The sequence below is a fragment of the Oreochromis niloticus genome, linkage group LG20, assembly GCF_001858045.2.
Source record: "Oreochromis niloticus isolate F11D_XX linkage group LG20, O_niloticus_UMD_NMBU, whole genome shotgun sequence".
Classification (NCBI taxonomy): Eukaryota; Metazoa; Chordata; class Actinopteri; order Cichliformes; family Cichlidae; genus Oreochromis; species Oreochromis niloticus.
In genome coordinates, this window is record NC_031984.2 from 9,994,891 (window position 1) to 10,007,798 (window position 12,908).

The 12,908-nt window shown below is 40.6% G+C and overlaps 1 protein-coding gene across 1 annotated transcript; it reads right to left on the minus strand.

Moving 5' to 3' along the window:
- Positions 1 to 3,606: 3,606 nt before the first annotated feature.
- On the minus strand, positions 3,607 to 12,507 carry peds1 (plasmanylethanolamine desaturase 1). Its single transcript, XM_005448467.4, has 6 exons — positions 12,278 to 12,507; positions 9,461 to 9,580; positions 9,277 to 9,368; positions 9,054 to 9,198; positions 8,710 to 8,922; positions 3,607 to 7,509 (listed from the first exon to the last, which is right to left on the minus strand). The coding sequence occupies exons 1-6, from the start codon at positions 12,411 to 12,413 to the stop codon at positions 7,388 to 7,390; spliced, it is 828 nt and encodes a 275-aa protein (XP_005448524.1). The 5' UTR covers positions 12,414 to 12,507; the 3' UTR covers positions 3,607 to 7,387.
- Positions 12,508 to 12,908: the final 401 nt, after the last annotated feature.

Consider the following 12,908-nt stretch of genomic DNA (forward strand, 5'->3'; position numbering starts at 1 on the left):
ACTTTTAGGTAGGTAGGGTAGGTATAGGTATCATGCATGTGCATCTACATCTACTGATGTGAAACCATTTTACAGCACCCTCAGCTCCATGGGGAATGAAAAATTAAGGTATTTCTGAAGGCTAAGGCCACAATTAAACACAATTAAAATAACAAAGATGGGGGAGCGTCAATATATTAGAAGAAAAAGATTGCTGTGAGAGATTAAAGAATGAAACCCTTAATTAGCAAGGATAGATTAAAGCATGCCAAGTTTGATTAGGTCATTCACTGACTGACTGCAGGCTTATTACATAGCAAGTAAGCTGTGGAGTCCAGTGTCAAAAGGTTGACCTAAGCTTGCAAATTAAAGGAAGAGATGTTCTTGACTCAGAAACAGTATTTCTCTGTGTGAAAACGCCCTGTGATGTCAGAGGTTAGAGGAGAATGGCCAGGTTGCTTTGAGCTGATAGGAAACTAAGTCAAACAACCGCTTGATACAACCAACCCACAACACGTCAAACTTTGAAGCAGAAAATACTCCAGGTGCCACTCCTGTCAGCTAAGAACAGGAAACTGTGGCTACAATTCACACGGGCTCACCAAAACTAGAAAACAGAAGAATGGAAAAAGAATTTGCCTGATCTAGTGTCTTGATTTCCTGCTGTCACATTCAAATGGCAGGGTCAGAATTTGGTAGAAACGGCTTTCAAGCATGAAAGCATGGATCCATTCGGCCTTGTCTCAACACTTCAGACTTGTGATGTTTATGTAATGGTGTGACGAATATTTTCTTGGTACCCTTTGGACCCTTTAGAGCCAAATGAGCATCTTTAAAATACCACAGTCTGCCTCATTATTGTTGCTAACCATGTCCTTCCCTTTTTGACCACATTGTACCTATCATCTGATGTCGGTTTTCCAGCAGTATAAAGCACAAAGCTCACAATATCTCAAACTGGTTTCTTGAACATGACAGTGAGTTCACTGTTCTCAAATGGCTTCAACAGACACCAGATCTCACAGAGAGTACCTTTGGGATGTGGTGGAACATCATGGATATGCAGCCAACAAACCTACAGCAACTGTGTGACGCTGTTATGTCAGTATCAGCTGTTACGAAAATCTGAAATAAAACAAGTTATCTCTGTGAGATCTTAATTTGCCTTGGCAAAGTTCTCAGAAAACAGTACAGAGTACAGCAGCTGTCCAGTGTCATCACATCCCCCCCTTTTGATCATTTATTGATCACAAGTATTCATAGGGCAGCGCAGTGGTTAGCACTGTTACCTCACAGCAAGAAGGTCCTGAGTTTGACTCCACAGCAGCCTGTCTGTGTGGAGTCTGAATGCAGCTGGGTTAACTGATGATTCTAAATTGTCCATAGGTGTGAGTGTGAATGGTTGTCTGTCTCTCTGTGTTAGCTCTGCGATACACTGGCGACCTGTCCAGAGTGTACCCTGTCATCAATTAACCCAGCCTAACTGACATGACAGCATCACACAGTTGCTGTAGGTTTGTTGGCTGCATATTGTGAGATTATTATACTGTTTTATGCCACCTTACACTTCTAATCAAAGAACTGTTGAATCATTATACGGCTATAGGCCACATTATGCCTTGGATTAAAGACTGTGAAATCATTACACTGTTTTATGATGCATTATACTGCTGAGTTATAAGAAATGCTGTTTGTGTCGAATCATGGCTTTCCTTTTCTGATTACAAAGAGAACAGAACATATTGTAGAGGTTTTCTGCCCCATCTCATCAGGAGATAAAACAGGAAGCCAAGGTCGTCACTTAGGCGCTGTAAGAGAGAAAGAATGTGAATGCTTAGTGCGAGAGATTGTTGGTTGAGCATTTATACACCGAGTGTTGTTCTTCCTTCAGCCCAAAGATCAAAGAATTGGGATATCAAACAATATCCATGATGTTCCACCACATCCCAAAGGTACTCTCTGTGAGATCTGGTGTCTGTGGAAGCCATTTGAGAACAGTGAACTCATTGTCATTTTCTAGAAACCAGTTTGAGATATTGTGAGCTTTGTGCTTTATACTGCTGGAAAACCAACATGAGATGATGGATACAATGTGGTCATGAAGGGAAGGACATGGTTAGCAACAATAATGAGGCAGACTGTGGTATTTTAAAGATGCCAATTTGGCTCTAAAGGGTCCAAAGGGTACCAAGAAAATATTCGTCACACCATTACATAAACATCACAAGTCTGAAGTGTTGAGACAAGGCAGAATGGATCCATGCTTTCATGCTTGAAAGCTGTTTCTACCAAATTCTGACCCTGCCATTTGAATGTGACAGCAGGAAATCAAGACACTAGATCAGGCACATTCTTTTTCCATTCTTCTGTTTTCCAGTTTTGGTGAGTCTGTGTGAACTGTAGCCACAGTTTCCTGATCTTAACTGACAGTAGTGGCACCTGGAGTAGTTTCTGCTTCAAAGTTTGACGTGTTGTGCGTTGGTTGTATAAAGCGGTTGTTTGACTTAGTTTCCTACCAGCTCAAAGCAGTCTGGCCACTCTCCTCTAACCTCTGAGATAACAGGGCATTTTCACACAGAGAATTGCAGCTCTGCAAAGATATTCTCTCTTTTTCAGATGGTTCTCCGTGACCTCTCGAGATGGTTGTGCAGGAAAATCCCAGTAGATCAGCAGTTTCTGAAATACTCAGCCCATCAGGCATCAGCATTTAAATCACCTTTCTTTTCCATTTTGGTGCTTGGTTTGAACTTCAGCACATGTCTACACACTTAAATAGATTTGTCTTTGTACCATGTGATTGGTTAATATTTGCATTAACAAGCAGCAGAACAGGTGTCCCTAATGAAATGACTGCTGAATGCTTTTGTTATTGTGGATTCTCCTCAATATGGTGTAGTCGAACTGAGTGCGGAATAATTTGTCTGTTCTGCTTGAACAGGATTAACTGAATAAGTAAATTTAAAGTGTTTGTTTTATTTGGAATAAACAGAAGCCTGGAATGTAACATGACAGCTGCATCTGTGAGAAGCACATCGATTAGCAGTAAATGTGTCGAGGGCCAGGCTCCGGGTACAGACAGGGTCATTAATTATTAATACGCTTTTCATAGTGGATGTTTTAACCACTGACACAAGTACCTGTAGTAGCAGCAGAAGACCATCAGATGCTGGCGATTACTGTACCTTTTCTGCAAAAAGCTATGGTGAAAAAGTCTTTACTTAGGCAAATATAAACACAATCAAGCAGGTTATTTTACCCTTTAATGCTAAAGTGTATCATGTTTGATATGTGAGTTTTTGCGAGTTTTAGAGACTTCTATATCATCGGTGTGATTTTTTTCCCCATGTAAAAAACTAAATAAATTGCACTATACATTTTAAAGAATAAATTGCAAAAAGATTTGCTAATATAATTCAAATTAAAACTTGTATATGCAAATTAGCTTTTTAAAATTTCATCACAAGGTTAAAAAAAATAGAATTATGTATGAGAAGGTGGTGTTCTGTGTACCCTGTGAAATCGTCACCTAAATTCCTAAAACAGATTAAATTATACACTTTTTAATAATAATAATAATAATAATGATAATAATAATGATGATAACAGAAAGAAAGAGAAACACAGAAATATGTTTATTAGTTTATTTATAAATACAGTATATTATTTACACTGTAAGTCCTCCAACTGGAAGACAACAAAAAGGCATCAAGGCATTAATCTGATATCTAGAACTCCATCCCCACCACCGGTGTACATAACCAACAACAACAACAACATCCACATGGACCTTACCTCAGAAGAAGCAAGAGTCAAATGAAGAGCAATTTAAAGTCAGTCAATAAACTCTTTTCCCACATTGTTGGCAAGAGGATAAGGCGATTCAATAAAGTCCGAGGAGAGATTCTAACTGCCCATCTCACTTACTAACATCTTCATTTGCTCTCACTAAATTTTTCAGGTGTGAAAAAAAAATACTTAATTGACCACATACTGTCGCAAAACACCGTTCAAATCCACTGAAAGTTCACTGTCTCTAAGCGGAAAATCCAAATACAGCTCGATCACAAATTCTACCTCAATAACAAGTGGCCAAGTTAACTGTACTGATTTATGGTAACCATAGATCCCAGAAAGCATCTACGATAATGTGACTACTCTGGATAAAAAAAAAAAAAAAAATCCGATGTATATGACTTTTATTTCTGAAATAATGGCCTTAACTTCACAAAAAAAGGAGTTTGTTTTTCACAATTACTTTAATTAATCTAACCACAATCCTGAGATCATCTGGAGAGTAAGAAGAAAGCTTATGCATCTTAGAGCTACACTCACAACCAGGTTATTCACCATGAAAGCCGTACACACCTACTGATGTCCAGTCTTTCTCCGAGCAAAGATTATTATGGTTTGGGTTCCTTCTGAGCTCATCATACATATTTAAAATAAAGTTGTCAGTTTCCAAATGAATTATGGCGTGTCATATCTATCATTTAAACCTTCTATACTTATTTTTTTCTATTCTGCTGATTAACAAAAGCACAAAGCATCCTTTAAACTGCCATCACCTTTATAAGATCACAAAAAGCAACTTGCTTAAGCACCGAAACATCCAGCAAAGCCAACGCCAAGATTCCCACTTAGAAAGTTGTCTGCAAAGGCTCCAACGCGTTCACTCACCGCAGTCTAACAGTGCACAAACATTTTGCCTAATACTGACCAAGAAGAACTACAGGAGTAGAACTCAAGCAGGCCTTAAACTTTAATGCAGTCACACGTAACACCATCCATCTACCAGCAAAATGACACTACCAAGCGCACACAAAACTGCTTCTCACAATACTCTACAAGCACGATGCAGTCTACAGTGTACTCCTGCTGCGGACCTATGGTAAATAATCCTATATAATCAAGTATGAAGGATTCTAAAAGTGGAATATCACGTAACATAAAGCAGAACTTTGGCTGCAAACTTAACTGTAATGATCATTAATCTGTCTACTTTAAGCTTAACAAGTAAGCCTTTAACCTGGTCAACCTAAGAAGGTTAGCTTCTCCCATTTCCGCCTGAAAAACTTTGCCAGGATTTCCTTGGAATGAAGATAACACTTTGGTGGTTCAGACCTGGGACCATTTGGTCAAAGTTTGGGGTCATCTCTTAAAAGCAGTACAATTAATTTCCTCTGGAGCGAGCGCAATCCTCCCCATTCATGACTGCTTTTACACAAACTCAAAGGAAAGCTGGTGACCCAGTGTATTGCTTGCACAAGCCGACATGCTATATGCATGCATGCATTCTTTCGTCTGTGTGACATCTTAATTAGAAAAAAGAAAAATTGTCATGCAATTCCTTAAGTAGCTAAATTTTTAAACTCCAGTTCTTCTGACTTAGCAAATATGTGTAAACTATAGAAAAAGAAAGGCATTTGAACCTAATCAGTTGAGTTAAGACATATAATTAAGGGCCTCTTATTACAATGCATAGTTAATTGCTGTACAATACATTTACAAATCAATGACTGAAACATTAAAACTTTCAACCAATTAATCTCATCTAGAGGTTTTAAAGGAAATTCCAAGATCGTCACCCTTCAGTGAAGCCCTTGAAACAATCACCGAGCCTGCTTGTCACAGTTACCGAGAAGGTGCACGGTGGCAGCGTTGGTCAGCGGGAATGTTACGCTCTGAACCTGACAGTCTCCTTCCACGATACAAGCAATAGCGAGAAGCACGGAGTGAAAACAGTATCACACAAAGCTGACACGTAACATTGGAGTGTCTGCGTCTCACTACGCGAGATACAAACCCCAGAATGACAGAACAATGCAACATTACAACAAAAAGTGCTGCAGCTGAACCAAAAACAAACAGAAGTACTGCATCTGCGGCGTGTAAGGCAGCTTGACAAAAAAACTGCATGTGCCTCTTTCCTGCAAACTGGTTAGTTTGCATGGAGGGCACATGATCGTCTGATTTTAGGGCCAGACTAACCCAGCAGATAAAAACAACCGAATTTATTTTATTTGCCCCGATTTTATAACGACCTAACATCAGTGATGACTGCAGTTATGTAAATTTTTACAAGCCTTTCAAATCAAATGGTTTTGCTTGATAATGACTTTTTCAATGGTTGGATCACATGCAAAGATCCACAAATGAAATTCAAAATACCACTATGATCCGACAGGAGCAGTTAGCATTTTCTTTTGATTTTTTTTTTTTTGGGGGGGGGGGGGGGGGGGTTCTTTTCCTTTAGCATCTCGTGGTAACATCTCCTCTTTGTTAGGAAAGTATAAAAGATGGACGCAGCTCCCAGGACTGAAAACTGAAGCCAACATGGAAGTGCTTTAAATACACGTTCTTTTTAACGGCCTCCAAGAAATGCTTTTATGGATCCGATCCACTCATTTCAGGTCATATTAGATAAAATATTAAATACATTTTGCTCATTCTAAGTTTCAGAAAGGATAATTATCCATTAGCTGACCACTTGTGATTGACAAGTCGTCAGCCAATAAGTGTGCAGTTTACTGACCTCTGGGTGACCTCAGTGTGGCTACGTCCATCTTTTACACCGTCTATGTTCCTCAGTATTTTTGGAGTCATTTTTGGGAGGTTGACACACCCCAGATTAAACAATTAAATATGGCTGTGTTTTAGAAACAGTTTATATTAATCATCCTTGAACGCATCTTTACCTCGCTCTTAAAGACAGTGTCAAAAGTGGGCTGAGCTGAACCCAAATGTGCAAGTACACAATAAATGTAACAGTAATATTTATCAATTTGATCTTTAGATATCAACATTGGTAAAGCTTCCAAAAGTCCTTCATCACCCAAGCCGGACTACGCGCCGTGACCGAAATAGAATTCAAGCCTAAATCAGTTGCACATCAAGTAGATCCTTGATAAAGTGGAGATGCAAAGACAGATCCACAGAAAATAAAGCTGAGCTAAATATAATGTGATTCATCATCACTTCAAATTAACAGCTGTGGCTCTGGAGAAGCAAAGAGTTTTCAACCTTTCAAGTATTTTTTTTCTTGAGTTTGATTTTTTTTTTTTTTATGTGGAGAAAATATTTGATTTCCTTAGAAAGTGATTTCAAATGTATATGATCGCTCTTCCTTAGCAAAACCCCTAAAAAGTGATGAGCTGTGTTAAATATATAAAGTATCAAGGATATATTGCATTTTTTTTAAATATTATCTGTGTGAGAGTGATGAAAAATTCCACCAACAAAGCCCTCCTTTTGAAAAACAGAAAAACAAATGTGCAATAGTTAAAGCTATGGCATCAGAAAGTGTTAGATAGTTTTTCTCCCTATGGATTCCAAAGCGTGGGGAAAAAAGGGATGAGAAGCCTGGACGGACCCAGTGTTGTCTGAGGTAGGGTGCAGTTAGCCCGCTGTGTTACTTGACTTTCTGAGCCCATTTCAGATCGTCCGACCTCGGCTTCTCTCCCGTCACGCCCTGGATGAGATCCTCCAAGTATCTCCAGAAACCCAGCTTCTCCAAAGGGTAGTTCAGCCAACCTGGAGAATTAAAAAACAAACGTTAATCTTTAATTACATCCCTTATTCTGTCTGTCTTTCTTAAATCAGACCCTATCCACTGTGACTCTTCATAACACTGAATGAAGCACTCTTAATGAAGATGTAGGGTGTAAATACAGCAGCAAGCAACAAATCAAAACCCATCTTTCGACAGAAATAAATGCACAATGGAAAACTATAAAACCTGCCTTAACCTTCTTTCTTTGAAACATATTCTTATTTTTTAACTGTGATAAGCTCTGAAAATCTGTAATAATACAACCCTTTCCACTAACTGACCACATCTGATATTTCTACTACTGAGAATCCCTCAGCTACTCTGTGACTTTGCTTTTCAATCGCCAATGTCTCCGGGCTGCAGGTGCAGCCGGATATTATATACCTTCACCAAAACTTCCTGTTAATGACCGGGCTCTGGGTGACCAGTGGTTTCTAAATTGAATTTAGGTCAATAAGTTCCTTTTTTGTTCTCCACACAGACAGTTTATAAACATGTTACTAAAGCTTGCTCAGACTACAGGCGGGCTGCAATCAGACAGAAAAAAAAGCCTCTCTTTTGCCCACAGGTTACGAAGATACCCTAAATCAGGCATTACAGCAAGGTGAAATAATCACTCACTTTTAAGACCCAACCGTGGAACAAAAAAAGATTATTAACTTAATTATTAACCCAGCCTGTTTAAATACAGAACTTTAGGACAACTTTTAGATAATTACACACGTAGTATGAGTCTAAATACAGTTTACTGATCCTATTTTGAGCAGTTCGCAGATAAATGTACATGTATTTGCACACAATCTAACTGCGCAAGGAGCAGTTTTCATGACAAACACATTGTCAGTAAGTCAGCACAGGTGCAGCTTCATTGTTGGGAGGTTTTAAAGCACTACAGCCTAAAGTCAGTCATGCAAGCCTGGACATGAAGCACCCTCTATGCAACCGTTTTCACCCTGCAACAGCCAGCAACCACTCACCAACTGGTCAGGGAATACACATGTTTCCTTAGCGCACAGCGGTTGCGGGCTGGTCAACAACCAGTCTCTGGGCCTGTATGACTAAGCCCTAATGTAGCAAACCCTCCATGTGAACATGCAAATATAGCAGAAGTGGGTAGACAGAGTTTGGTTGGGTAGTGTGAGAAATGTTCTGAGTAATCCTGATGAAATAATACTACAAACCCGTAGTGATGCAGAAGTAGGTCTCGTGAGGAGAGACATGATGGATGCGGTGGTGCTTGCGGGGAAGGATGATGTGGCAGTTCTGCAGGAACACGACCCAACGAGGCAGCCCGAAGTATGTGTGAGACCACTTGTGAATCTGGTTGGTAAGAGTCACAAAGATGGCCAGTGCATACAGGTAGCAGTACAGGGGGTAGATATGGTAAATCTCCGCTGCAGGTAAAAGAAGACAAACATGGTAGTTTGTTTGCTGTTGCCTTCCTGCCCTTTTCTTAAAGAAACTGGTTTTATCAGATTAGCGTATTTTCACGATGGAGATAATGCTTTGTTGATACAAAACTCACCAGGTGAGAGGGTGAGAAAGTTATAGGCCATGTTTGCTAGAGGGACTATGGTCAGCATGCAGTTGTCACCGTTGGTCTCAATGAAGTCGTGACGGGTGATGGCTGTGGGGTCGATGTGGTGCTCTCTGAATGGACGTATAAAGGCCTGCATATATGTGGCAAATTAAGGAAAGTGCTCCCTTTGAAAAATGACTATTTGGAGGTAAATGATGGGAAATCATACCTTTCCAAAGATGGGTAGATCTACCGATCCCCATGTATCAGCCCCCCAGTGAACAAATCCTGATGCAAAGTCTGCAGTGAGGATACCTGCCACTAAAAAGGAGAAAAAAAGAGAAGCTTGATAAAAGAGACAGCAAATAATAACACATAAGAAGATTATATCATTTTTTAAATTTAGTACTTACCAATGCCCAGCAGGATGGACCATGTATGTCCCTGATGGAAATTGGCAAGGAGGTAAATGAGGTTGAAGGCCATGAGAGAGAAGCAGAGGATGACACTGATCCATTCTTGACATCTTTTGCCTTAAAGAACAAAAAACAGGAGCTTTTTAGTGACAAATTCTATCACTTGTGCAGCGTTTCCAGTGCAGATAATCCAATGATGTTCAAAGGTTAGCAAATGACTCTGCGTGTTTGTCTGATGTGGCAGCATTCCTCTGTTCTTTGACAATAATGAGCAGCAGGGCCTGAAATACCTGTCCACATGTTACAGCACAAAGAAGACTGTAATTTAGTGACCTAGAAACAAAACAGCAAAAAAGCAGCAAACACAGTGTGAAAACACAAGACTAGATCTTAGTAAAAGGAGTCGGTGAATATGACTTATTCCTTTTAAAAAAAATTCAGTAGTTTGGTGCTTATCCCACAGATTTTAATATTAGTCAAAGGGGAATTTTTGAGCATGAGCTAACTCATTTTGAACCCACTCACATTTTTGGTACATTTTGATTAAGTAATTGAAAAATATAATACTAGTTTGTTGCATTAACCCTCATTAACCCCTGACCTCATTGTTACTGGCTGTTTTATATTTACATCAGCTTATGCTCCAATAAATCTGTCCTAAACAAATGTATGTTACATTAAACTGTGGTGCTTATTTTTTTTTCTGTCATGCCCCACCATTTTACCAAAACATTAAAAACAAATAGAATGATCTGATGATAATTTAGCCCACAAAAATATGATTAATTCAGCTTTCAGCAGATGTTGTCTGCAGTGGCCCAATCATCCACCAGTTAAATGCCCACCCCAGAGACACTATAAGCAGATTTAATGCACTCAACAAATGATGAATAGAAATCCACTGGAGAATTCTGTAACACCAAAGATAGTGGTTATCCCACCTCCTCTGCCACCAAAGAGTCACTCAACAGCCGAAGCAGGAAACGTGAGCCAGCCGTGTTATTGACCAGACACACAGCTGAACATGGCGGCTTATCTACCCGCTCTATCATAGCCTGTGGTTTTATCATTTTCCTTGCCTAACGTGAATTTGCATTGCTTTTGGTCAGAAATGTTAGTCAGTGATATTGGTGCTCTGTGCTGAGCTGTTAAGAAAGCCCTAATGTTGAGAAACATTCATCAGATTTGTTTTGCTTAAGTCAAATTTTTGTGGCTCCAGACATGCACTGGGTATTCCAGAACATCCTTATATTTCCGGTAACATCTCCCATTCCTGCCTGGTCCCCAAGGCATTCTCAATACTGATGACATAGTGAATTCTGGGTCTATCCCCAGAGGAACTTACCTGGAAAACCTCCAAGGGAAGGCACCTAGGAAACGATGCCTGACCCACCTCAGCTGGCTCTTTCAGGGGAGCAGCTGTTCTGCTCCCAACTCCCTTCACATGTCTCCTCACCCTCTCTCTAAGGCCTGATTTAGACTTTTGCCTAACCGACATTACCTACGTTAAGTGTTGCCAGCATTTGTGTTGGTGCATTATGTGTTAATAATGTATCCGGGTGCTTCATAGGCAGCGCCAGTTGCCAGATACAAATAAAATGATGAGACGTTCTTCCCTCCTGGGACGTCACCCTTTGTTTTGGTCAGTTTTGTCAATCTCCTTCCAGGAATTTGCTGACATTTGTGAGTCCGAATATTGATGCTATGATTATTATTCCTCATATTCTCTCACTGAAGGTCCAAAACCTGCCATGAAAAAGTATCTGAAGACAAACAGGAGCAATCAACAGCACCCAATAAACACGCATTAGCCTCTACTTTTGGGGCATTTTTTTAAGACTCTACACAGGTTTTTTTTTTGTCCATGTGAACATCTATCTCTGATGTTTGAAAATGTCAAATGAAATCTAGATCTAGATCTAAATCATACAGTAACAAGGTTTTTAATATGCAGAAACCATGCTACCTGCTGTGACTTAACTGTATAGAAATGTAATGCGCGTGTAATGACAGTAGACTCAGAAAATGTGGAAAAGCAGAATATTTTTGAAGTTGCACATTTTTCTTAAGGCATTACAAATATCTTCTCTTGAGTGGCAAATGTCTAATGGACTGGGATAAAGGATGTCTCCCTCTCTGGCCCAGATGACCACTATCACAGGACTTCCTGGGTGTTTTTAATGCAGTGTTTCCAGTTTGGCCCACTTAAGATCAAACGGGGGCTGCATGTGGCCCAGGAACTAAAATAAGTTTCTAATCAGTCACATGCAAAACCTAGTTTCAGTTGCCATTATGAGCTTAAAATGCATTTGTATGATGGGCGTGAAACACCTCTGAGTGTTTTAACAGGGTGACCGATGGAGCTCTCCAAACAATTCAGAGCATGAGTTTTTGGTTGTGTTTGCAGCCCGTGTGTGCTGACTTGGCAACCAACAACAGCACAGATACGAAAGGTCACAGCAGCTCCGTGACCAGACGAGGTTTCTGAGCCTAAAGCAGAGGCAGTGGATTCTTCTATAACCTCTTTCACTGATGCTCGAAATGTCAAAGCAGCACAGCCACTCGAAAACAAATTCAGCCACTCTGACATAATTTCCTCTTGTGTCACGACAGCACCGTGGCTGTAATACACCCATACTGCCGACGACTGCTCGGTGTCATTTAAGTGGAGCAGTTAAATACAATCTGCTGCTTTTCGTTTAGTAGTTTTAGCAGTTTGTTTCTTGGTGACTGAATAAAGACCGTCGTTATGTCACACCGCCACTCGGTGAACAAGCCCATTAGACGGAGCTGCAGCGGAGAGGATCGACTCACCTGGCGAGTACAAATTAGCCAGTTCTCGGGCACCGGCGTGTTGTGGACCCCATCTGGCCGCTCCCCGGCCCGGTCCCTGCGGCTCAAGGCTCTGTGTTTCCCCTCCACACTCGCTCTCGTTAACCATACTCGCCATTTCTTTCCGCTATGGGCCCGGCCCCTTCAATCTCTCTACTCACCACCAGGAACCAACAGAATCACCAACTTCTCAGCCCACAGACAGTGTAACGTTTTCAGCCAATGGGGTGCAAGCCGTTGAACGCAGCTACCAATCAACAGCCAGTTGGCTGCTTGGTTACTTCACAGGCAGCCAAGTGACCAATAGGCAAGGGGGCTGCGAGGGGCGCGATCGAATTTCCTGACCCCACCCGTCCTGTCTGGAACCCGCTCTGCTCGTGCCCGTGATAGTCCAGAACATTGACTGTAGAAAACAGTGAGCAGGAAACACTAATGCAAATTTAGTGCAGTAAACAGTAACCTTCACTAGGGTCAATAATGTTTTAAGGCGCTGACACAATTTACAGCTATTCCTTAAAAAAAAAAATCTTACATTTCTTTCTACTTTGGGTAGGTCACCGCACTATGTGCCACTTTACGGTACGGTATATGACATTTTCATTTCAGGCATGAA